General features: G+C 36.6%; 2 protein-coding genes across 4 annotated transcripts; one reads left to right on the top strand and one right to left on the bottom strand.

Moving 5' to 3' along the window:
- Window positions 1–334: 334 nt before the first annotated feature.
- On the bottom strand, window positions 335–15,978 carry ttc17 (tetratricopeptide repeat domain 17). Of its 2 annotated transcripts, none has more exons than XM_055036906.1 (25): window positions 15,775–15,978; window positions 14,532–14,621; window positions 14,236–14,405; window positions 14,030–14,141; window positions 12,995–13,126; window positions 12,576–12,685; window positions 12,336–12,483; window positions 11,783–11,922; window positions 11,204–11,364; window positions 10,583–10,695; window positions 10,058–10,210; window positions 9,262–9,377; window positions 8,221–8,377; window positions 8,029–8,100; window positions 7,503–7,727; window positions 6,686–6,905; window positions 4,545–4,664; window positions 3,797–4,092; window positions 3,531–3,684; window positions 3,319–3,439; window positions 2,712–2,871; window positions 2,355–2,438; window positions 1,660–1,779; window positions 1,417–1,560; window positions 335–1,319 (listed from the first exon to the last, which is right to left on the bottom strand). In XM_055036906.1, the coding sequence occupies exons 1-25, from the start codon at window positions 15,943–15,945 to the stop codon at window positions 1,188–1,190; spliced, it is 3,621 nt and encodes a 1,206-aa protein (XP_054892881.1). In that variant the 5' UTR covers window positions 15,946–15,978; the 3' UTR covers window positions 335–1,187. The 2 variants fall into 2 exon arrangements, with proteins under 2 accessions (XP_054892881.1, XP_054892882.1); XM_055036907.1 differs by having other exon boundaries at window positions 4,545–4,661.
- A 93-nt stretch (window positions 15,979–16,071) lies between these two features.
- On the top strand, window positions 16,072–25,549 carry traf6 (TNF receptor-associated factor 6). 2 transcript variants are annotated; one of them, XM_055036499.1, is made up of 8 exons: window positions 16,072–16,208; window positions 19,950–20,301; window positions 20,580–20,730; window positions 21,167–21,325; window positions 22,036–22,107; window positions 22,351–22,428; window positions 22,508–22,831; window positions 24,036–25,549. In XM_055036499.1, exons 2-8 carry the CDS (start codon window positions 19,979–19,981, stop codon window positions 24,639–24,641), a joined length of 1,713 nt encoding a protein of 570 aa, XP_054892474.1. In that variant the 5' UTR covers window positions 16,072–16,208; window positions 19,950–19,978; the 3' UTR covers window positions 24,642–25,549. The 2 variants fall into 2 exon arrangements, with proteins under 2 accessions (XP_054892474.1, XP_054892475.1); XM_055036500.1 differs by having other exon boundaries at window positions 16,072–16,301.
- Window position 25,550: the final 1 nt, after the last annotated feature.

Here is a 25,550-nt window from a genome sequence, read left to right as displayed (position 1 = left end):
ATGCACAGTAACTTTGTCCTTGTCCTTTGAAGACATATTTTAACAGTATCTAAAAGATTTAAGCGTTAAATGGAATAAAATGAAAGTGGTGTCGTCATACCGCAACGGAGATGATGTAGGAGCTGGCAAATGATGTCTGGCTAGAAAAAGTCCAGCAGTGCCACCATTAGGCCAGTGACTTGTTTTGTATGAGAGTTCAAACCAGGAATTTTTACATAGGAGCAGCACAAATGTTGTTTATAACTTATCCTAAACTAGGAAGAATATAACCAAGGTTTTCACTTTCTAAGGACATGCATACGTCACACCAAGAAATAAAAGGAAATCCACAAGCTGCCTTTAAAACTGTACATTTAATACAGATTTGTTTTTAATAGACTGTCAATGATAAATTCTTTTTTTGCCATGTAATTTCCACATGTTGAGAAGCAAATGAAACAGCATGTCATTTTCACTCTTTCATATTTAAATTAGCTTGTAGCAAAATCAGTTTGTAGGTCCCATATAAATAGGAATGATAAAAAGAAAAAGTGCATAAACCGAGAATTCCCATTCATTGAAAGAAGCACAGAGAGGGCATTATCGCTCAATTAAAACTCGTTTAACTTCTGAGTTGAGAAGCACATTCCCCTATCATCTCAGCAAAAGATTTCTTGCAAAATACTGTAATACAGCCTTTTTATTTAGAATTTAAAACTGGCCCCAACCTTGGGAGATTATATGTCATTATTCTTGACAACAGAGGAGCAAAACGTTATTTTTTATATTTAAAATGTCTTCAAGAAGAATAATAATAAAGTGTTCTGGTTGGCCCAGGTTGAATTAAAAGTTACATCAGAAGTAGTCGGACTTTAAATGTATAACTTACTTTGAACCCCACATATTTTTAAAGTTCAGCAAACAGAAAAAAACAAAAAAAACATGATATGAGCATCACAAGGTTTTGATTGTTAAGTAGCAAAAGTCTTGCAGTTGTGGGGCTAAATTATCTACATTTCAACCTAATTAACAGAACTGTGTTCGACCACCAATGAAGAAAAGGGGCCTGGAATACACAAAGTAAGGATTGTTGACTTTCAACTTCCCTATATTTTCATTTTATTCAAATAGTTCTGTGGTAGAGAATGTCTGAATGTATGCATGTGTCTGATGTGTTTATGGTAACTGGGTAGGTCAGATTGAGTGGTTTAGGGCTGGCGACGCTCCCTCTTGGTGAGCAGATAACACTGAATGGTTCTCAGTCGATCTTTGGCAGGGGCGAACTCTGGCTGCAGCTTCAAAGTGGATTCATACCAGTGCATTGCTTTCTCAAACTCCTCCTGAGAAGAAAAAAAAAAAAAGATTTAAGATGCTGTTCCAGTACAAGACCAGAAAAAATACATCAGAACCAACAATTATTTGATTAAGCATTGTTACCATTGCAATGTAGACATTGGCAAGAGTAAAGTGGTTCACGACAAAGTGAGGTGCAATCTCGACAGCCATTCGAGCGACTGTGAGGGCATCCTCCCATAACCTAGCGTTTTGAAAGATGTTGGCCAAGCTGATAAGTGGTACATCCTGTTCCATAATTCAAGAGCAGAAAAAACACAATAAATATCTTTTATTTATGGCTTTATTACTTGCTATAAGTAGACTAAATAATTGTGTCTATTTTGCCTTCATGTGATGAGGGGCATTGTTAAGTGCTTGCCGCAGGCAGTCGATGGCTCTCTTGCCTTGACCTTTCACTCTCCAGTACAGTGCGGCCATGCTGGACAACACCCAAGATGTCTGATTCTGATTGGAGAAAAAAAAAATGTAAAAATTAATTGAGTATGAAAAGTTAATACCATTTTGGTTACCTGTTCACTTGTAGCAGACCTGTTCATGTTTTTCCTTCCTAACACAACTTAATCAGAAAAGAAAACGTGCATGTTTTTTGTTTGAAATTGTAAAATAAAACAAAGACATTTAGCAGAACTGACTGCAAGACATAAAACCACCAAGTCTTCAATCTCTCAAGGTTCTTTCTTTAGTCAATAGAGAAAATTTGGCTTTGATGTTAGAATATCTGAAGACAGTTTTACTACCTCCGTAAAACAAAAATAATCACTAAATATAAATGCACAGCTCTGAAGTGATTGCCAATTAGCAATGTTCTATATATATATATATATATATATATATATATATATATATATATATATAATATATATATATATATATAATATATATATATATATATATATATAGCATGTTGTTTAAGATATTCTGAATTTACAATTCCATCCAAATGGTGTAGAAAAAAAAAAAATACCACTCATAAGTAAATATTACTCCTAAATTCTCCTGGATCACCTCAGTGGTCTTACCTTCTCCAAGACTTTAGCAATGCGAGTTCCCACCTGCTCAAATGACTGGGGAGGAAACTTATCTTTCCCAAGGTTCTGCAGAACCTTCAGAAGTGACAAAAAAAAAAAAAAAGATCCCACTGAGACTGAAAATATAATATGATACTTGGGTATTTGATTAATTACATAATCTATAATTGATCAAACTGGAGGTGTGAAACAAAATGCTCTTAAATAAGAATAGTAACATTTCTAACCACTTTAGTCAGTGATTCGGTTTAATATTAACTGAAACACCGCCTTCATTTCAATCTCACACATACAGCTTGAATTGTTTTGTTCATTAGTTTGTGTAATCATTGGCCTCAGCCTCTGTACCTCTCGCAGCTGGGCTTCCCCTGTGTAGTGGATGGAGGCACGGTTAGCTACACCTGCTAGGTGGTCAAGAGTGTGCATACTGGCAGGAAGGTTGGCATTGCATAAAGGTTCAGCTGCAGGCTCTTGAAGAGGGGTGGCAAAGTCTATGTGATCTGTGATGCTACATAAAAGTGGTGATGAGACACAAAATGAGAGATTAAACACATGTTTTAGATGTTTCTAATTTAACACGATAAACAGACATCATGCTATTTTGCTACTTTCTTTCCCAGGAATGGACAGACTAATATGACTTGATTTTATTTCACAGATCTTCTTTTATCATTTATACATACATTTATTATTTTTTCCTTTTGTGTCGACTGTGATGTGTGTTTGTGTTGTGTGTCTTTGTGCCATTACCAAAGCAAAATTTCCATTTTATGTAAGTTTAATGGACAATAAAGGAGTCTAAAGTCTAAAGAATAAAACCTATGGCTATTTTTTTTCTATATTTCTCCCAAGGGCGACTTCTATCGTAAATTTGCTACATGCCTAAATAAATACATAGGAAAATATATTCCAACTACTGTGATTTTGACTGAATTTATTATGTTGACAGACTTACTCAATATTCTTGGCAGAAACAGCCAACCAAGTACTAGCTACAGTAGTGAGGTCAACCCTCCGTGTGCGCTGGCACTCCTCTGGTCCAGGCCAGCCAAGACTTGTATAGTCTCTCCAGCGACCTGATCAAAAAGCAGAGAGATCCTTATCAAGTACTATTTTCCCCCATGTTTCTGCCTAGTAGACATATAAAATGCAAGTGTTCTTTGCTACCTGAAGGACCAGGAGATGGAATAGTTGGACCACTGATTTCCAGTACGGAGCTCCCTCCATGTATCGACTCCTCGTTTTGACCGTCATCAGTCATGGAGACACTTTCTGACCCATCTGCCTTTGATTTACGGACCCGTTTTACCTGGAAGGTGATCTAAAAACACGCAACAAAAACACACAATCAAGCTAACCTACTTAATAACTTCAGTCACATTCTCAAAATTATTTTTAATAATTCAAAACAAAAGCTCAGTTTTCACACTTACCCACTCTGCTCCATCATCATCCTCACAGTTTCCAAAACACGGTCCACTTCCTGCTCGGGCCCCCATGACGCGGTCATTCTTTAGCACTCTGATGCCTTGCAGGTCTCCGCGTTTCCCTCCCACATCCAGCGCTCCCTCAAAGGCTCCCATCAGGTCCTCTTTCAGCTGCCATTCCTCCTCTTTTTCCACTCCTCCGTCTCCAAAGGATGACGACATTTTGGCAGTTCCTGTGGAGGAGGGAGAAGCCTGCTGCTGTGTCGTCGCCTCACCTGAGCCATTACTGTCTAGGATTACATCTGAATGATTGGAAAAAATAAGAAAAGTGTTGGAAACAAACAAACAAACAAACAAAAAAAAAACTATTCAGGATCAAATTGTCATCTGCGTTTTTTTGTTCATGAAGCAAACTACAAAAGCATTATTATGAGCTAAACAAAACAGTTTCAGTTCTGGGAATTAGGAAACATAACCTATTTATTTATTGTGTATAACAATGTCGTATGTTTGTTTCTTCTTCTTAAATACTTATCTAGACTGAAGTAAAATTGGGTTGTCTTGTGATATCAAGCTGAATTGAATTGAGAGGAATGGGATTATACTAACAGTTTTGATGTATCACAATGTGGGGGAAAAAGGTTTAAATACTCTTGCAAAGCACTGAATGTCAAAACTAACTAATGGTGGGCTAACCAATTTCCCTAACTGTTGATTAGTTTTAATAAGAGATCAAATAAAATTCTGATCTTACTCTCAAAGAGCAACATGTCTTCAATGGCAGAACTGGCAGTTGCGTCCTGCTTCTCTTCGCTGTCCTCCCATTCCTCAAGCTGTATGCCAAAGTCTTCCTCAGTCATGCAGGTTCCATCTTCTGGATCACCGAAAAAACTTCAATTAGTATTCGAAGCATTACTACTTTCATTATATCCGCATTAGTGTTTTTTAAAACATATCAATAGAAACTAACATGTAATTTACATATTAAGTTCTGATTATATGATAATCTGCAGAATCATAATTTTGCTTCAGCAACTGTGTAAGACAGTTGTTTGCACAAAAGCTCAGGAAGATACAGGATGACAGATTTTAAATATGCAAAGAAACCTGCACACCGGAATATATTTTGTATTTTAAGAAACACAAACAATGGTTCCTTTTGTAGTTTTTTAATCTTCTGTACTTCTGTTCTGTAATCTTAACTTTCCCTTTTTATTTGAGCTATAATTCCCTAGTTTTTTTTTTTACAGCAAAGAAATGTAAACTTTTATTCCATTGCGTTATGGCTCCTTTCTGCATTTGAAGACAAACTCCATTTGTATACATTTTAGAGGTAGCTGTCAAATAAGAAATTCCTCAATTTTAAAGAGTTTGAGCAAACATAAACAGACACATTTCCGTTCAAGCACCAATGAGTTACCTCTGTGATCTTTACTAATAAAACAGGAGTGTTGTGTCAGAGCTTGTTTGAACTCAAGTACTCAAGTATGTTTTACTGCAACAATACTTAGCTTTAGAGAGTAAAATATAGTCTTATCTAAAGCTACCATTAGCTATTTTCAGCTGCTTAAATTATTGAGAAGCAGAATTTCTCCACTTCAAAGCACTTTTCTCCTCAGCTTCACTGAAAAAAGAACATGCGTGGTTTCTGTTCAAATAAAGCAGACAGCATACATCACAGCATTTTTTACAGCAACTCTAAAGGCCCTCAGAGGGGACAACATGAAAGCACATATCACACAGAATCCTTTTATTTCCTCTGTCAAGCAGAAAGCTGATTTAGATTTTTTTGAATCTGGAAAATTTTCTAATTAATAATTTTTCAGAGTTCAAAAGTTTATTATCACCAACATATTCTGCAATGCAAATTTATCATTTAACTGTTCATCCAATATTTGTACATATTGGATGAACTGCCACTGATGGAGATATATATATATCAGTGTATACCAAGATGCAATGAAAAAAAAAAACAGTGGCATAAAAAAAACCACTTGGTGGCTTATGATGCCACCTTGTGGTACAAGTAAGATAAGAGCAACTTATTCTGTTCTGATTGGTAACTCTTAGTAATTGTTCAAAATTTCAGAACTCATCCCTAAGGCTGATAGATTTCAATTCAAACTTAAAAAATATGTGGACAAAAATAGGACTGGGCTTAAAATTATTTTATTTTGATTATTTAATTAGAGAAAAAAATGTAACTCTTTTTATTGCAGTGTGGATTGTAAAAAGCATATAACATCTAAAAATGTGTTTAAATGAGAATATATGTCTAACACACCATAGCAACCCCACTCTGGTGTGTTTGACTGATGGCAAGAAGCAGCACCATTTGATGGCGGTTTTGCATGACAAAGCAGCAATAGGTAACAAAAATGTAAGTTGAAGAGCATTTTTGAGAACAAACTTTGTAGATAAATATTATTACAGAGACAGAGACATCCCAACACTTTTATTTATGCAGTTTGGGTAATTATGTTGTATTCAGACTGGATAGAGAGGCATGTTAAGAAAATGACTTTTCTTTTAAGTGACATTTCTAATAAATTGCAGTGGCTGTAATGACAGTGCAAATTAAATGCTTTGACTGAAAGTCCTCTAAAAATACATTTTACTCTCTCAATTGTGTGATTTAAAAGAGAGAAATGTAAAGCTGCTTGTTTGCTTGAGGCGAGACATTTTGAATATAACTGCATCTAGATTGATTACGTTGGATAAGAAATTCATACTATAAGATTCATTATATGAATCCTGTACCTCTCCTAGTCTTCAACCAAAATCTATTTAAATGTAAACCTTTGTGTATGTACTCAAATACTTTGTTTCAGTTTTTTTTTTTTTTTTTTACATATTTTCAGGAAAATATTTCCTTACTCTGTTTAGGTTACTTACGTGAACAAGGTTGTCGGTGGGAAAGATTGTAAAGCGAAGGGTAGAACTGAAGACAGCGTAGTAAAGGCAGGCTGGTGCGACATTGCTTGCAGGCAGCAATGGATGAGAAGGAAGACGACGAGGACAGGGTTGTCTCCAGAATGTGGCGAAACAAGGCCAGAGCACCTGTCACATTGCTCTGGGCCAAATGCACATTCACCAAGCTGAGCAGGGTGTGAGGCTGAGCGAGGAAAACAAAACGAGACAGAGAGAAAGTTACCTCAGGTGTAACATGCAAATCTTGACACTGAGATTAAACAGACATCTGTGTATCTGACACTGATAGATAAAACAAGGAATACAGTCTAAACATCCTTGTTCACAAATTGCAGTATTTAAAGTGACATCTCTATTACGGTAACTGCTCTTTGAGTACGCCAAGTTTACCTGAATTCAGCATGTGCAGCTGATGAAAAAACAATCCCACACAAAACTGCAATTTTTTTGGTATTTGAAATAACTTACATTAAACAAGCATAAAAACTGCAACATGTGAGTTAGAACAAGATGTAATTATTCAACACTTATTCTAGATTTTTTGAGACCTACTCAAACAATCTAGAAAAACAAATAAAAAAGGGTTGGGTTTTACCGAAAACTATTGCTAAAATTTGTCATGTCTCTCTCACACCCTGGATGTCTAACCCTTATTTATTCATATTTTCAATCACAATTTCTGAAGATACAGACCAATCTTCAACCAGTTTTTCTTTTTACGAAAATTCTTGAATATGTAGTTTTAAAATGCTCATTAGTTTATAAACCAACTTTCATTTACCTCAGATGTATTGAGTGTCAGTGCATGGTCCAGCAGCATTTGTGCATGGGGGGTCAAACCATAGTGCAGCAGAAGGTTAGCAGCATTGGTGAGGGCCAAGTGATGGAGAGAAGATGGAGCAGAGTTCAATACTTGACGGAGGCATTGCAAGGCACGACTGCCGTTGCCTTTGGCCTGCCAAAATAGAGCTGCCTCGTTGTTGACCAGCCAGTGAGGTATATTGGCCTAAACAAACAAACGCCTGTTAGCTCCTAATATGAAGACTTAGTAAAGTGCAGAATAATTTTAAATAGGAGTATGCAAATGTAATATGTACGTAATTTTCATGTGAGAAGTGAGATGCCTTTTACCAAGCAAACAAAAATGTTAAGTGTCTGAACAATGGCTGAACATGGTGCAAATTCAATGTTTCATGTTAAAGTTGAATAAAGTGTTTTATGTTGTTAGATTTTTACATATATTGTGCTGAGACAGCCTATGTCATTGAATGCAATATGCTGCTCTGAAGAAATAAAAATGAGTTTACTTCTTGTATAGCTTGTGCTATTCTGTCGCCAACTTGCTCCAGTGTAAATCCTCCACTGCGTAAATGTAGCATCTGTAAACGAAGATGTGTATATATTATTTAACTTTATTTTGAAAAGAGAAAAGAAATAAGACAACACAACATTTAAACCAACACAGCCATATATTATTAAATAAATGAACAAACTGATACCTCAGATGCAAAGGAATCTGGCAGCTCCTTTTCTTCCAGGGGCCAGTCTAATGAGGCGGGGAGGAAAGCTGGATATGGTTGAGGGACAGGACTACAGTCCGGTGGACCGTCTACTGAAATGGGGCCAGCGCTGCTATACAGGAGGGTTGCCACTGGGCTGAAAAGAAATAACCCAATTGTGTTTTATGAAACCAATGTCGCACTAAAATTATTATTTTTTTGTTGTCGTTAGGTCTGTAGTTTCTCAAGAAACCAGAGAACATGCCAATGTGAGATCAATCTATGAGCAATTAGAAAATGTTAACAGACCTAAATGACATTGCCCAACATGCGTTAGATCACAGAGTGATGTCGGCACAGATGACTAAAAAAATTTCAATATATTGCAAATGATATCTACTAAAAATATTTAGTAATATTGTGCATCCCTATTTATACACAAATAGGACTTGTTGTCAGTTGTATTTCTCTGCTTCAGTGCAGAGTATCTTTGGTATCTCAAACAAGAACAGCTGATAACAGAAGTTCCCAGAGGCAGTTTTGCATAGTGACAATTTAATTCATTGACTGGTTTAGCAAGGTCTTAATTTTTTAAACAATCACAGCAAAGATGCTTTCCAGAATCACAGTCTAATTTGCAAATGCATCAAGCAAACAACACAGCTGATGAGATTGTGAATCGAACCAAATCTGGCTAAGAAAGCAGGTCACATTAAAGTTCTGCAGAAAACAAACAAAAACAAAGTAGCAAAAGCATCCATACAATGTCCGAAGAAAATTCAGCATACTGTAGTTGCTTCGGTCTTAGTACAAGGTTTACTCTGTGATATATATACATATAAATCACCAAATAAGGTTTTACGTTATCCAAATTATGAAAGAAAACAGCCTCTATTTGATCTGGACTTAAACATAATTACATTTAGAATCATTTGAAAGAGACACAAATATCTTTCAGTGGCAGATTAACTTTTCAACTGCCAATTTAAGTTTTTGGTTAAAGAATATTTATCAAAAGTCAATCAAATAATGTGAACTAACCCAAGGCCCTGTGCTTCAGGTGAGAGGAAGTAGGTTGGTAGCAGATGGGCAGGTGGTATACTTGGGTACTGATGGGCACAGTCTGATCTCTGAGGCCACAATGCCCTCTGTGTGTCCTAAAACAAAACCACATTTTCAATCACTCCTCATCAGAAGCAAAGACTTTAGTAAAAAAAAAAAAAAAACGACCAGAAAAAACTTCTAACATAATTTACTGTTACAAAATTAAACAAATCTGTTTAGAACAGAAAATCAAAATCTGTCAAATATTAGAATGAGTCAAACAATTTATTATCTTTTGCTGATTCACAAAAAACTGAATAGAAAATTGATTCAATAACATGAGCAGTTGAAATCTGTGATCTTTCTAGTTTATTTGTATCCACATCTCTAAAACATGTACAATTATTGTAAGATTTTTTTTCATTCATCAAGGCTCCATTCTCATGCCACTTTTATTCAATATTTTTATACTATTCTTAACTTATGTGGTAGTAGGACATAAATTAAAAATATCCGAGACACTGAGTGTAGGTACCTACAGGTACCCAGTTTAATTTTTAGCTTAGCACTAAGTTTTAAGACCACACACATGCCAAAAACTTAGGCATTGTCCCAGACACAAAACTACAGACATGTTACAAAATGAGTCCTTATTTTCAAACCAATGCTATGAGGAAGGTATTTCTTCCAACATAATACTACAAAAAAGTGCACAATTTTATGTTTATCAGGTCTGCTTATTTTAATAGTCTCTGTAGAACAAGTGCAAATAAAGTGTCAGTGTTCCTCTTGCCTGTGTGTACTCCTGATGGCCACCCCAGAGGGCTGCAGCAGGGTCCTGATCACCTGACACAGTGGGTCGGAGAAGGGGGCTAGAAGATGTCTGGTTGGAGCTGCGTTCTGACACAAGCGCCACACTGGATGCTACAGACAACGCCTCTCCAAACTGTAAACCAACACAGAGAAAGAATTTTAGATCCAGATAGCTGATGCGTCAGTTTTTTTATTAACTGTGTTTTTAAATTTGTCCTCAAATATCTCTTTCGGGTCAACATTCAAAGTTTCTGAAATATTCTTGCCTTTTTGGCTTGTCTTTATCGAGGCAGGGAGAGAGTGCTTTTTCACTTCAATCACTTTTATCGTTATTGCCATAATGAAAACTCTACTACTGGGTACGATAATTTGCCAACATGATATTCACAAGTACCATGAATAAAACATATATACACTTATAACAATAAAGAATAAGAATACCTGCTTCTGTCTACACTTTTGACTTACACTTCATGTTCTACTTTTTTTCTATCCCAAAACTCACTTGGACATGGTGGACATGTTCGAAAAGATCACCCCGGTGATACCGCACAGGGAGATCGAAGGGGCAGTACAGACGCCGTTGCTGCTGACCTAATGGGCACATCTGATGATTTCCTAAAAAAAACAAACAAAAAAAAAACATATGGTGCTCATTTTTTATCTTAAAGCTTATTAGGCAAGTAAACAATGACATGATTACATAAATAGTTCTGTTTCAAAACAAAAAAAAAAATGTGCATTGTTGTTGGAGTAGATTTCAAGAAAGGGTGTGGTTCATAGTTAAAACTACTAAGGTGTGATTAACTGATAATAAAATGCCTTGCTGGAATTGCTGACAAGTGCTGTAAAAAAAGCGGCAATTATAGATTTCGCAAGAGTGACATCTTTACACACATTTCACATCAAATGTTTCTTTAGATTTATGCAGTCCCAGTTTATCTCTGCTGTACTAACGTACAATGTCTGACAGTATTGGAGGTTGTATATTAATTTCCAACATTGTAGAACTGTGTTGGAACCTTGTGGAACTTTAAAAAGTGAAAGCATAAGTTTTAGTTTTTTAAAATATTATTTTTCTCAACTCTTTCATAGCCTAGTTTAGCTAATAGGAATTGTATCTCACCAAGCTGAGCTTCCTTGGCCATTTGGGTTTCATGGATAATATTGCGCAGAATCTGCTCCTCTTGCAGCAGCTTGTGTTTTTCTAGTGCCTCCTGTTGGCGGAGATAGTGGTCATGTTGCTTCTGGTACTCCTTCAGCTCATTCAGAGTCCTCTGCAGGGATCTGCAACCATACAAGCAAAGATGAAAAATACAGAATAGTGATCAGAAAATATGAACAAACAACTCACAGTTTGCCAAATCAGGCATTTCTCAACTCCAAGTATTTCTACTTGTTATCAACATGGAACTGATTTTGCAATAAAAGTAAATATACATTCAGCACACTTTTGACAGCATTTTTTTCTTACGGAAAAAAAGAAATGTACTTTATTAAAATGCAAATTTTAATAAAAACTTTTAAAAATTTGGTTATTTTTGTTAACAAATAACAAAAATGCTTTGTAGACATACCAAAGAAGCTTATTGCTTAATCTTGTAAAGTACCCAGTTTGAACTCTCATTTTGTGTAGGAAATGTAGGTTGCATGAAAAAAAAGGAACAAAAAACCTGAAAGAGCCTCCGCACAAGCATTGGCCTACCTGTGTTGAGCTTCTAGGCGCTGCTCCAGCTTTTGCTGACAGAGCACAGCGTGTTTCCTCCTCAGGGCCTGCTCAAAGCCTGGCTGGGCCTGCAGTGCCTGCTCGTAGCACAACACTGAGTGGTTGTATTCCCCAAGCATCTGGCGAAACAGCAACAGAAGAGTATAAATCAAGACTATGAAAGCAGCACAGGTATTTCTATATATATATATATATATATATATATATAAATCCAAACAGCAGAGTATAAATATTAAAGCATAGGGAATTCAGTTGGCTGAAACTGTTTTCAATTTAATGTGCAAATCTGTTTTATATAAACAGTAATTCCTGAAAAATAAGTGTCCTCAATTCCAGCTATGTTTATGGGCAAAAGAAACATTACATACACTTAATTTAGAAATGTATTGTATTTTTTGAAGGTATTCCCAACACAGAGAGGCAAAAAAGCAGAGCAAGAAAGTGTATACACTTAAGATCCTTTGCATATGACCACTCTTTGTAGTAGACATAAGAGCTTTCAGTGAAGCTGACAGGTTTCACTTTTACTTACAGCGTAAATGTTGCCCAATGTGTAATGACTAGTAAAGAGATCTGAGGTAAGGTCTAGGGCAGTGTGGGCAAGAATAGCAGCATCAGCAGAGAAATGGGCCCTGTGCAGGATGTTGGCCATGTTTATCAGTGCTATATCCTTGTGCTGTCTGTAAAAACGAAACACACATTGACACACCTGTGAGCATACTCACAGTATACAAGATAGTAGTGCAAACCTTTTTGGCCCGCAAGTTATTACCTTGGAGAGAAATGCAAAGCACGCACTACACAGTCCACTGCCCTCTGAGGTTCATTTTTCATACGCCAGTAAAAGGATGCCATGTTATACAACACCCAGGAAGATGAATTCTGAAAAACAAAAAGCGTAAAGTAAAACCATTTTAAAGCTCTATAAAATAGTACCTCACAGCAATAAGGCTCACTTGTAGATGAAGATGCAGAATGCAAATAGAGTATGTGCTGAATTTATATTTCTTTCAAAGGTACATTCATTGCCACATGCAGATTTCAGTTTAACACAAAATAAACTCAAATATCAATCTCAAGAACAAGTCAGATAAGTTTTTTCAAAACTGACCAATTCTATAAAAGCAGCAAAATATTGTTGTTGTTTTTTTAATACATTTTAAGGAGCAAAGTTGTTCAGGAAAAGTTTACCTTCAGAAAGCTCTGATGAATGCGGTGGCCCACTTCATCAATAGTGCGGCCAAACTTTTTAGTTAAAGAACTAAAAATGGGATCATCCTTAGAAAGAAGTGGGGAGGTCAAGTTTGCTCTCTCCTGTACCCCCTATGGTGAAGCAAATGAAAATACACATTATACAGAATTGTGTCATGTTCTATAATCAGTACTTAAAAAAAACAACTTTACTTAAAGTTATTATACAACAAATAATTACCCTAGGAACCTTGTTCATAATCTGTTGTTGGAACTAAACTGAAATTTAAAACATTAACTTTAATTTATGATTCTCTGGAGGTATCTCTAATATAACCTCTAGCATCTGTTTTAAAAGAAAATAATGAGAGCAATGCCTGTCTGCATATGTGCTGTTTCTGTGTGCACAGATCCAAAAAGAAGCAAGACAATTATGCCCAGCACCTTACAAATACTATAAAGATAGCTGGCAAACCAATTGGAACTGCACTGATTGCACAGTGATGCCAATCTGCTGAAAGTTCATCAAAAATTACTGAATCACACAAAAAACAAAAATATGTAAAAATAACACAACAATTAAACCCATATAAAATAATGCATGTTGTTACCAACTTACATTTTTAATTTAAAGAAAACTAAAATACTTTACCAAAGCATGTAACAAAAATGACTTGCTACTAAATTATTCCCACAATGTGTTATTAAAGAGGAAAGGCCTATCAATAAGAAACACAATCTTAAAAAGTAAGCTGTAAGACTATTTTTGTAATTGTTAAACATATATATTTTTGCTCCATATTGTGAATTTTAACAATTTTTAAAACAATTTTGCCAGACTGTCTGTTCTTTCATATCCTCTGTGATTTTGAATGACACAGCAAGATGTTTGACTATTGTAACTAAAAAAGACAAATAGGTAAATTGTTGTGCACAAATATATGGAAAGTGTAGCATATCTCTCAAATACTTTTGCTCAGAATATAAACACATGCTATAAATTACTGAGTGCAACCAAAAAAGTAAACTACTCACCCTGAGATGCTGGAAAGCATGGATACTATAAGGTAGTTCAAAAACTTTAGCACAGTCTGGCTTTTCCAGATCTGGGGGCAGAGCAGATCGTGAATCGACAAAATCTTCAGGGCTGCAATGAGAGGAGAAGAATTTGATTATGTCTTAAGATATCATATTTCTTGTCAAATCACAACTACTGGTTTTGACATTTTACTAAAGCTTACCTTATGTCTTTACTCTCCAAGGAGATATAAGTACCATCATACAGATCCAGGTCTCCCAGTGGCACCTTAGCCATTATACAATCTGAATCCTCTTTGTAGTGTCGCTGCTCCAAACCTGTATCTCGGTCTTCATTCTCCTCAATGTGAATCTTTTGTGCTACTAACTGCTTCTGCTCACATAATGTAAACAAAAACAAGTCTTAAAATTGGTAAAGCCAACATGAAATGCAAAGGAATGAAAATATGCAACAATCAACTCTTTGACTGCAGTAAAATTAAGAAAGAAACCCACACACCTCCAAAGTCTTGAGGTAGTGAACACGAGTTTCTTGTCTCATGAAGATTACCACATCATGAGGATGTTTTAGATTCAAAGGAGAGTCCACCTGAATTGGAATGAGGCAGTGAATTAATCTTTGGATGTAGGTAATGTAAATCAAACATGCATCTGCCAGTGCCACTGCTATTTTCACAAATTGTGTGATTTGCCATTGTGGTTTGCAGTTTTCAGAATTTCATAAACATAACCAGAATATAATTTACTGTCAATGAGTTCATTCTTTGAAACAACATATACGGTGTTGATTGCTAAATTTCGAGTCCACCAAAACTGCTTTTCATTTATCTAAAGATAAGTAGAATTTAATTTGAACCTCCAGAGTCCATAGAAAAAAAACTTTAAATAATTTATATCCTAATTTCAGAATTTACATATGATACAAGAGGCAAAATTACTTTTTTTGTCGAAGGCAAAATGTTGATAATACTAATAGTGAAAATGAAATGCCACTGACTATTTAGATGAATGAACGGATTGTTACAAGTCAATTACCTGACATGTATTCTAATCTCTTACACGCAGAGCTAAGAAAAAAACTGTTAAAGACCAATTGGTAATGCCTACAAAAATGATTTAGATATTTTTCTATTACAAGAACCCACATTTTCAAGTTTAAAATGTTAAATGAGAGGATTTAAAATTTAAACCTTATAGATGCCCCTTTTTTTCAATCCAAATGAGTAATCTTGGTATCAACAATAAGGATTTAGAAAATATGCAAACTTACTCGATAAGGTTAACGGCACAATTATTGTACTCATACAAATCTTTAACTCACTCCAGTATTGTTAACTTATCCGGTCAGACCCATTAATTAGTATGTCACTTAAAACGTGAACTATGTGTCTCGCATAGATTAATTGCTTCTTAGCCGTTTCTATCAGATGAACTTATGTTGCTTTGCGATGATGTGCTCATCATCTTGAACTGGACTTTCACAACCGATTGACAGAGTGACGTTGTCTTACATCAAGCTACGATACTTAAACATTTTGTTTTTAGACCAACACTTGCACCCTTTCTATAAAACAAGACCGGGGCTTGTATGTCTTACTGGGTTCCAATAAATACAATTACAGAGCAATGCAAAAAGTCGTTATTACTAATTTATAGGGGAAAAAAATACTTAGCTGTTTAGGCTAACCACATAACGTTAGCAGGTCAGTAATGTTAGCAGGTCAGTAAGCTAACTGGCATACTTGTTGTTGAATTTTTCCATCTTCTGTGACGACCCAATGTGTCGTGGCTCCTCCGGAATCCACTATAAGTACACAAAGAAAGACGAAAAGCTTCCCCTGGAACGACGTTTTCTGTGTGTGGTTGACACGGCAGGGCAAAGACTCAGGACAGATTTTTCTGAGGTCCGCCATTTTTCTGTCTCCTGCTGCTCTGCGGCAACGTCAGTCTCCTGCCGCGTGATGGTGCTCGCGTGCCCAGCAAGTGAAAAAAATCTAGCAGCTGTCGTCATCTTCGATGACGTAGGAAAAGAAAAACAGGAAATCTGAAACTAAATGTTCGGGGCTTTTCAAGGCAAAGGTGGCTAAATTTCGGAGATAAAACCCGGGCTTCCACCGATACAAAGTTATTTCTACTGCACCAGGAGGCGCGTGGGTGTGTGCTCTCAACAGTTTAGGTCAGTATGAGAGTAATTTATCTTTATTTTAGTCTCTTCTCAGTGCCGCAAGATTCGAGGTTGCAGTTCCGCGTCTGGAGGCATGACTGTCAGGTGAAACAATCGCTAACTTTTGTGAGCATAAGGTTATGGTTTGAGAAATGGGTTTGACGTTGAATAACTTTGCGAGCAGGCTAAGTCACAACAGCTAATAAACATTTCGAACTTGGCTGTAAGTTAGACGCAAATTATAACTTTAGCTATAAGAAGTAGTTTCTAAAGTCTCCTTATTGAAAAAAAATCAATTAGGATTCATAGATTAAGGCACGATTCCTGTGTATATTAGTGATAACCGATTGACAGCAAATAAATGTACATCAATTGGTCAAATATATTGACAATGACACAGTTGTAAAATACAACTTGTTTATGACGTACCATTTGTTTTAGCTTGACTTACATAATTGGGAAATAAAAGAGTAAAAGAACAGGAATACGACGTTACGATACTAATATATTCGAGCCTCCATTATCTTAAAGCCTAATGAAGAGTATGTCTAATGTGCATGCTGTACACCTATAAAATGTCACTCTCCTTGTCTAAACACTGTTTCAGTTAAATGGCTTTGAGTATTTTAAATTAGTACGTTTTTGGACATCCCTGCATTTCTCCAGTGAGACTAATCCACTTTTTCACTCGACCCATAGAATAAAAATATTTTTCATTGTCGTTATAACGCAAAAAAATCAAGATTATATTTTCTTCTCTGGTCATAGCTGCCACTGAAAACATTGTCTATGCATTTACAAGCAGCAGGTTGTGTCTTTGAACAATATTTGTGTAGTTTTGTATTTGAGCAGATCAACAAATCTTTGGGCATTTGATTTTTAAAATTGTATATTTTTCACAAAAGCCAACATTGTTAACCATGCTCATTGCTCCTTTTTGTAATTTTTTGCAGCAGCTTTATAGTTAACGGTTTAGGTGCTGTTTTATGGAGAGTGAGTGACTTCAACTTAAAAATCCAGATATGGTACAATAGGAGAGGAGGACAGTGTTTGGAGTGATTTGTGATTTCACAACAAGTGTATTCTCAAGACTCCACTGGACAAATGCATCCCATTCATAAACAGTCCTTCCTAGATTAATTTGCATTTAAATTCTACTTATCAGGGCAATTGGTAAAAGGTTATCAAAATAACCTTGGCCAATTGCTATAAGTCATTGCCTTTGTAGCTACATCTCCTTCTCCTGACATCGGACGATTGTTGGCATAAATTATTTATTAACTTTGCAGCAGTCCTTCATTTTGAGCAAGAATGAAATAAGCAGTTCAATTTGAAGCTAGTTCTGTAGAATACAATTGCATAAGTATGATGAAATTAACAAAGATTTGTTTTTCACATCAATTAAAAGTAAACTGCTTAGCATTTTTGACAACTATTTAAAATTTTAGGTCGGCACGCACAGAACCACGCATTTTTGTATTATTTATTTATCTTTTTTAAATTCTGCCTTGTGGAGAGAAAAAAAAAGAATGAAAAATGTTTTATCTTTTTTTCTAAAACCACCACAGTCTTTAATATGAAGTCATATGCTTTTGCACATAATAATAACACAGCTGTGTAGAAAACAGGCAAACTGCTTGTTCAGAAAGATGGCTTAAATCAAAAGCAGGGATATATAAATGTTGGCTTTCATTATTTTAGCTTAGTGAATTAATGGAGGAAGTTAAAGTTTTGCTATGTTGATATGAGGAAGTTAAAATGGGCGTTTAAAAAAGACATGAGACAAGTGCATGTTTTTTAACCGGTTAATATATACAGTTAGGGCCAGAAATATTTGGACAGTGACACAGGTTTTGTTATTTTAGCTGTTGACAAAAATATGTTCAGAAATACAATTTATATATAGTATGGGCTGAAAGTGCACTCCCAGCTGCAATATGAGAGTTTCCACATCCAAATCGGAGAAAGGGTTTAGGAATCATAGCTCTGTAATGCATAGTCTCTCTTTTCAAGGGACCAAAAGTAATTGGACAATGGACTCTAAAGGCTGCAAGTAACTCAAAAGGCCTTTCCCTCGTTAACCTGTAACCAAGTAAGTAGTTAAAAGGTCTGGGGTTGTTTCCAGGTGTGTGGTTTTGCATTTGGAAGCTGTTGCTGTGACCAGACAACATGCGGTCAAAGGAGCTCTCAATTGAGGTGACGCAGAACATCCTGAGGCTGAAAAAAAAGAAAAAAATCCATCACAGAGATAGCAGACATGCTTGGAGTAGCAAAATCAACAGTCGGGTACATTCTGAGGAAAAAGGAATTGACTGGTGAGCTTGGGAACTCAAAAAGGGGGGCGTCCACGGAAGACAACGGTGGTGGATGATCGCCGCATACTTTCTTTGGTGAAGAAGAACCCGTTCACAACATCAACTGAGGTCCAGAACACTCTCAGGGAAGTAGGTGTATCTGTCTAAGTCAACAGTAAAGAGAAGACTCCATGAAAGCAATACAAAGGGTTCACATGTAGATGCAAACCATTCATCAATTCCAAAAATAGACAGGCCAGAGTTAAATTTGCCCAAAATCACCTCAAGAAGCCAGCCCAGTTCTGGAAAAGTATTCTATGGACAGATGAGACAAAGATCAACCTGTACCAGAATGATGGGAAGAAAAAAGTTTGGAGAAGAAAGGGAACGGCACATGATCCAAGGCACACCACATCCTCTGTAAAACATGGTGGAGGCAACGTGATGGCATGGGCATGCATGGCTTTCAATGGCAATGGGTCACTTGTGTTTATTGATGACATAACAGCAGAGTAGAGTAGCCGGATGAATTCTGAAGTGTACCGGGATATACTGTCAGCCCAGATTCAGCCAAATGCTGTTGATCGGACGGCGCTTCACAGTACAGATGGATAATGACCCCAAGCATACAGCCAAAGCTACCCAGGAGTTCATGAGAGCAAAAAGGTGGAATATTCTGCAATGGCCAAGTCAATCCAGATCTTTAACCCAATTGAGCATGCATTTCAAATCCAGACTTCAGACGGAAAGACCCACTAACAAGCAAGACCTGAAGGCTGCGGCTGTAAAGGCCTGGGAAAGCATTAAGAAGGAGGAAACCCAGCGTTTGGTGATGTCCATGGGTTCCAGACTTAAGGCAGTGATTGCCTCCAAAGGATTCGCAACAAAATATTGAGAAAAAACTTTTTTGTTTGGGTTATGTTTATATGTCCAATTACTTTTGAGCTCCTAAAATGTGGAGTGTTTGTAAACAAATGTGTACAATTCCTACATTTTCTATCAGATATTTTGTTCAACCCTTTAAATTAAACGTACAATCTGCACTTGAATTCTGTTGTAGAGGTTTCATTTCAAATCCAATGCGGTGGCATGCAGAGCCCAACTCACGAAAATTGTGTTACTGTCCAAATATTTCTGGCCCTAACTGTAGATTGATACATATTATCAGTCTATATATTCTTTTTTTTTCTTGTCATTTGAGTTTGAATAACAGTATACCATCCATTTTCCAGAAAAGAATAATTCTTTCAAAAGTTGTATCATTGAATCAAATGATCGACATCTTTGTATATTTGGAATTCATTGGCTTTTGTGTTGTAGCTGTTGTGAGCTGGCACTATATAACTTAACTGTTAAACTGAAAATAATTTCAACTCATAAAATAAAAAAAGAAAAAAACATTTGTCTGTCACTGTAAAGAGCAATTTTTAGTTCAATTTAATTTTTTTTTCTCTTTTAGCTTTGATTTGGCGCTCAAGCGCTGTACACATGGCTTGCTGTGAAAGCAGTAAGGGGAGCTTGGAGGAGGACAGCTATGACGGACCAGAAGGATCGCTCTCTGAATGTGCCTTGTTGATGCAGGAAAAAGAAAGGGAATCTCTTTTAAGCCCATCTGAGAGTGCTGGCACCTTAATGAACAGCTCATCTAGTAGTCTTCAGGCCCCTGCCCCAATTCAAGGTTATGATGTGGAATTTGACCCACCCCTTGAGAGTAAGTATGAGTGCCCAATCTGTCTGATGGCCTTAAGGAATGCCATTCAAACACGATGTGGACATCGATTCTGCAAGAACTGCATTGAGAAGTCTATTCGGTAAGTTATTGTCTTGTATTTTAGACTACACCAAATAACTGAAATATGATTTAACCAAATTGTTAATGCAAAATAAATGGTTTATTCTTATAGGATTTTTCTTTGTTTTTTATTAGCAGCACAGTATATAAATTCCCTAGTCCTGATAATACGCTTCACTTTTGTGACTGTAATAAAACATTTCAATTGTTTTTCTGCCCAAATATAAAGCCCCATTTGGATGCAGATTATGTTAATCCCCTGCCTAATTAATTGCTACTCTTCTTCTTGCAAAACAGTGATACAGGACAGAGGTGCCCTGTGGACAATGAAATGCTGTCAGAAGACCAACTGTTTCCTGATAATTTTGCCAAAAGAGAGATTCTATCGCTAACTGTTCGCTGTCCAAACTCTGGCTGCACTGACAAAATGGAGCTCCGACATTTAGAGGTTAGAAATTTAATGGAAGAAAAACTAATTTCTGATGCAGTTCAATTCCATCAAGATTTTTTTCTGAAAGGACATTGATTTGCAAGTTTAAAGAGATTTGGATGCTTGCATTCAGTTCCAAGATGAAAAACAATTATTTGGTTGCAAGGAACTTATTGTACTCATCATAACAGCGACCACATTCTCTGTGTGATTGTTCTGTTTGTGCTAATAGTATTCAGTCTTGTTGCATTTTTTGCTAGTATTCCCTCTGCTGAAATTACATTAAAATATTTCTGATCAATGTGCTGCATTGAATTTTATATGCTGACTACTTTAAGTAAGATATATTTCTGTCCCAACTTATTTTTACCTTACGAGACTTGGAGTAAATTGAATTGACTAAAGCCAGCCATGTAATTAAGTTAACTCATTTACTTTGTTTTTTTCCTTCCAGACTCATTTGACTGAGTGTGAGTTTGCCACTGTGCCTTGTCAGCAGTGCCAGCAGCCTATAAGAAAGGGCTACCTGGAGGAGCACAAAACTGTTGAGTGCCAAAGAAGGCCCATGTCTTGCCCAGACTGTGTGGCATCCTTTGTTTTTGAGGATAAAGAGGTATTGCTCTCTCACTACTAGGCATGAGATTGTGTGGAATATAGCTATAACTTAAAAAGAAAAGCAATTATATTTAACAGGGACAAATCATAAAATGTTTTATAAGCAAACCTTGTCCTCAATGACATTTTAAATTTTTATTGATGAATCTATGCAAAGACATAGAATAAACACCGATCTATTAGTAATTTTCAATTGCATATTGTACACATCATTATAGCTTTTGCAATTCTTCCCTTTGCAGAACTAAATCAAGTTAGCTTGGCTAACTTTCTGGGTAGCCACTGTAGCTACCCAGCACAGCTGCGCTACAGACATTTTGCTCTTATTTTGTCAACTGGTGATTAAAATTAAAAATCAATCCAATATTCTTTTCCTTTTATATCTGTTTATTTCTTCTTATTAATGCAATTTGTTCATAATTTGGTACTTCACTTATTGCTGAGAGAGATGGTGTTCTAGACACTGGATTGGTCATTCAAAAATGTATTATGATCATGTTTTAAATTGCTCAGAACTTAAAATAACTACAAGAAATTTCTGTGCTTACCAAGTGCTCTTAGCGAGCTCATTATGAGTTCTGTAAAATAATTTTTTAGCATTTATCACTTTGGTATATGGGAAACTGACTCATACCTATTTATCACTGTTTAACTGTTCTGAGGATCACAAGGATTGGTCTTTTAATCTCATTCTGATTTGTCACTTAGCAACATGAGCAGCAGTGTCCATTTGCCAGTGTGAGGTGCCAGTACTGTGAGATGGATTTGATCAGAGACCAGGTGAGAGTCACAGTTGTGTCTCATACAGGAAATGAGCTGAAAGGTGTTAGGCTTACTTACAACTAACAGCTTCCCCTTTGCTCAAAACTTAGGGAACTGTTCCTCATGTACACACATACAATTGAATTACAATATGTTGGTTCAGTAATAAATGCTGAAGTTCATGGTGCATTGTTATACTTTTTATTTACACATTTAATGCTGTTTTTGATAAATAAACATGATTCATGTTATGTTTTTCAGATGGAATCCCATTGTGATATAGATTGTCCAAAAGCCCCCATTGCCTGTAACTTTAGCATGTTTGGTTGTAAGGAAAGGGTATGTGATTTGTTTTGTTACACAATTCAACAAATATATTTCTAAGAGTGTCTGACCACAAACTCCTTTTACTTTACAGATGCAGCGACATGACCTGGCTCAGCACATGCAAGAGTTCACACAGATGCACATGCGTTACATGGCGGAGTACTTGCGTAGCCTCAGCCTCAATGGCATGTCGCCCAAACCTCTCAGAACTACAGGGCCGTCCATTTTGGCCGAGGATACTGGTGCTGCAGCACCAGCGGCAGCCTGCAGCCGGCTCAGAGGAGCTGCAAGCTGCAGCATCAGCTCCGCCGCATCTCCACCCACCCAGGAGATGCAGAGGATCAGAGAGATGGATGGGCGATTGGTGAAGCAGGATCACCAGCTGCGTGAGCTCATCATACTGAAAGAGACACAAGTAAGAGCTTACCAAGTGCTCTTAGCGAGCTCATTATGATTTCTGTAAAATATCTCCACTGATTAAAATCGCAGTGTGATCAGCAAACCACTGAAATGTTTTTATTAGTTAGTTGAACTTTATATCAATAATTCTGAATAAATGTCTGTCTTTTCAGTCAGATTAGCTACACCTAATGGCATGGCAATTTCAGTCCCTTATTGTAAAAATGCTGTTATATTTCTCTCTGTCTTGCGCTTTCATTACTTCTGCCTGCGTGTTATGCAGGCTTGCGTTTGACTTTACTTTGTAAACTTTGCATGTAGGCCAGCAGAACATTGTTGGTTCCTTCTGGGAGCCAAAAATATATTAATTATATCATTTTTACAGAGACCATATTAGATCTCTTTCAGAAAGAAACGTCTTTGCATGATGTCTTTCGCAACATATTCATTTTATCTTTATAATTAACAAAATATTTGTGCCAAATCTTAGGCCCTGTATGCACAGATATAAGCACTGTATAAATGATTTAGAAAAAATGTGTGGCCACACAACAGATTGCAGTGCCAGAAAAAAATGATGTAGTAGGTATGCTGGGACAATAAGTGGGGCTGGAATAGTGACAGAGAACAAAAACATAGACTGTCACCACATTTATTTATGAGAGTGAGGTGCATGCAGGATAGAGAGAGAGAGAAAAACAGAGAGATAAATGAAGATACAACATTATCATTTTTCTTTCTTTTGTGTTTGTTTTTTTTGCTTTCTCAATTCTAGGTATATTATTTATGTATTCAATAAATGTGAGGAATTTTCAATGTTCAGTTATATAAAAACTTAAAACATAAAAGTGGAGTATTGAAATGTATCTACTATGAAACCTGGTTTCAAAAATGATCGTTTCTGGTCTCTCAAGAGTCTGAATATGTGTAGACTCAGCCTAAAAGTCAAAAACCTTTTGCAAGCGCACCTCTTTGTGCGGGGGATTGGATTTGGACGAGGATTGGTCAGTGATTTAAATGGAAGGCAACATTTTTGTAAATAAACGCTCAAGACGGACCTGTGTCACCTGTTGCTACCTCCATTCATTTTAGCCAAGTTTTTCAGATTTTTAAAAAGAGATTACTTTATAACTTCTTAAAGTTAAGACTGATGGATTCTGATATGCTACTTAATTTACTTATTATGTTATAATTAACTTTATGCTCCATGTCATTGGCAGGCAGGGCAGCTTGGGGAGCTGCGGCGTAGGGTCTCAATGCTGGAGGAAACCGTGAAGGACCTGGAGGCCCAGCAATACCACGGCATCTTCATCTGGCGCCTCAGAGGTTTCTCTGCCCTCCTGCGCAACCAAGAAGCAGGAATGACAGTGGTCGAGCACAGCCCTGGCTTCTACACAGGCCGTCCAGGCTACAAGCTGTGTCTGCGCTTACACCTGCAGACGCCCAACGCCCCACGCTGCTCCAACTTCATCTCTCTTTTCGTCCACACTATGCAAGGAACTTTTGACGGGCAGCTGACTTGGCCTCTTCAAGGAACGATCCGACTTGCCATCTTAGACCAGGGACCTGAGTGTCAGCATCACGTGGAGGTCATGGAGACAAAGCCAGACCTGCAAGCCTTCCAAAAACCCGTGATTTCACGCAATCCCAAAGGATTTGGCTATGTTACTTTTTTGCATCTGCAACAGCTGACTCAGAAAGCTTTTTTGAAAGATGACACTCTGCTGATCCGCTGCGAGGTGACGCCACGTTTTGATAGTACGTTTCATCGGGAGGGACCAGCCGTGCAGCCAAGAGGACCTGAAGCATCGATTTCAAAAGAATAAGGTCAAGCTTCTTTAATTGGAATTAGTGTCATTTTGATTGTATAGAGCACAAGAACCAGTGTTTCAGTATTGCCTGTTTATCATAAAACATACACAGCAGAAAAGAGAAAATCAAACCACACTTTCATTATCAAAGTGAATTTTCTGGTATTTATTTGTTTTCCAACATCTGAATCTTTGTTGTTTTCATGAATGTCTTTTAAGGGCATCTATGTCTTCCTCTGTAAACCTGATCTGACCTAATCTTGCAGTTTGTTAGATGCGTGGGAGTGGGTTTGGTACGATTTGAAGCGGTGTGGTTCTAAGTAAAGCGGTAATTAGTGGAAGATAATTCTAGTTATCTTTTTTTACAGCTTGAATATGAAATTTACATTTCGCTACTATTACTCTTAATATGTATTAACCTTTGATTCTAATCAATACTTTACAAAACCTAATGTTACTTCCTCAATTATCTCAACAGATTTCTTTAGAAGTGATATGGCATGTTAGAACTGAGCTTTTTTTTTCACAAGTTACAAGTAAAAGCATGAAAAATATTTTCACCTCTAAATTTGAGCATAGTTGACTTTTACTCAAAATGAGGATTCTACTTTCTAAATTCAACACATATTTATGATGTGCACTTAATACATTTTAACACTATGTGCCTGTGTAAAGTGCATCTTAGTCCGTAATTTTAAAATGTACATGTTTTTCTTTCTTTAAAGAAAAACATGTAAAGAACTGAATTAAAGAAATTAGTTGGATCAATAATTAGTTGTCATTTAAGTAAATGTGGAAGGTCTCAAAATACAAGTATCTCCCTATTTTCTTAGGAAGTCATCCATTGGTCCATATTGAATGCAGGAAAAATGAAAGATTGCAAAAGAATACAAAGAAAAACAAAATGGTGAGCCTGTAGAAATG

The sequence above is a fragment of the Poeciliopsis prolifica genome, unplaced genomic scaffold (assembly GCF_027474105.1).
Source record: "Poeciliopsis prolifica strain line A6 unplaced genomic scaffold, Auburn_PproV2 SCAFFOLD011, whole genome shotgun sequence".
In the NCBI taxonomy this organism is placed as follows: Eukaryota; Metazoa; Chordata; class Actinopteri; order Cyprinodontiformes; family Poeciliidae; genus Poeciliopsis; species Poeciliopsis prolifica.
This window is presented reverse-complemented; position numbering and strand designations above follow the sequence as displayed.

Excerpts from the sequence above, each read along its gene's own strand:
- ttc17 (XM_055036906.1), bottom strand. The coding sequence starts at position 15,945 with ATGGCGGACCTCAGAAAAATCTGTCCTGAGTCTTTGCCCTGCCGTGTC. Across the intron at positions 11,365-11,782 it reads CGCCTAGAAGCTCAACACAG|ATCCCTGCAGAGGACTCTGA; the intron begins GTAGGCCAATGC and ends GTATGGTTGCAG. Across the intron at positions 1,561-1,659 it reads ATGCCCCTCATCACATGAAG|GATGTACCACTTATCAGCTT; the intron begins GCAAAATAGACA and ends ATTATGGAACAG.
- traf6 (XM_055036499.1), top strand. The coding sequence starts at position 19,979 with ATGGCTTGCTGTGAAAGCAGTAAGGGGAGCTTGGAGGAGGACAGCTAT. Across the intron at positions 21,326-22,035 it reads TTGTTTTTGAGGATAAAGAG|CAACATGAGCAGCAGTGTCC; the intron begins GTATTGCTCTCT and ends TTTGTCACTTAG. Across the intron at positions 22,108-22,350 it reads TGGATTTGATCAGAGACCAG|ATGGAATCCCATTGTGATAT; the intron begins GTGAGAGTCACA and ends TATGTTTTTCAG.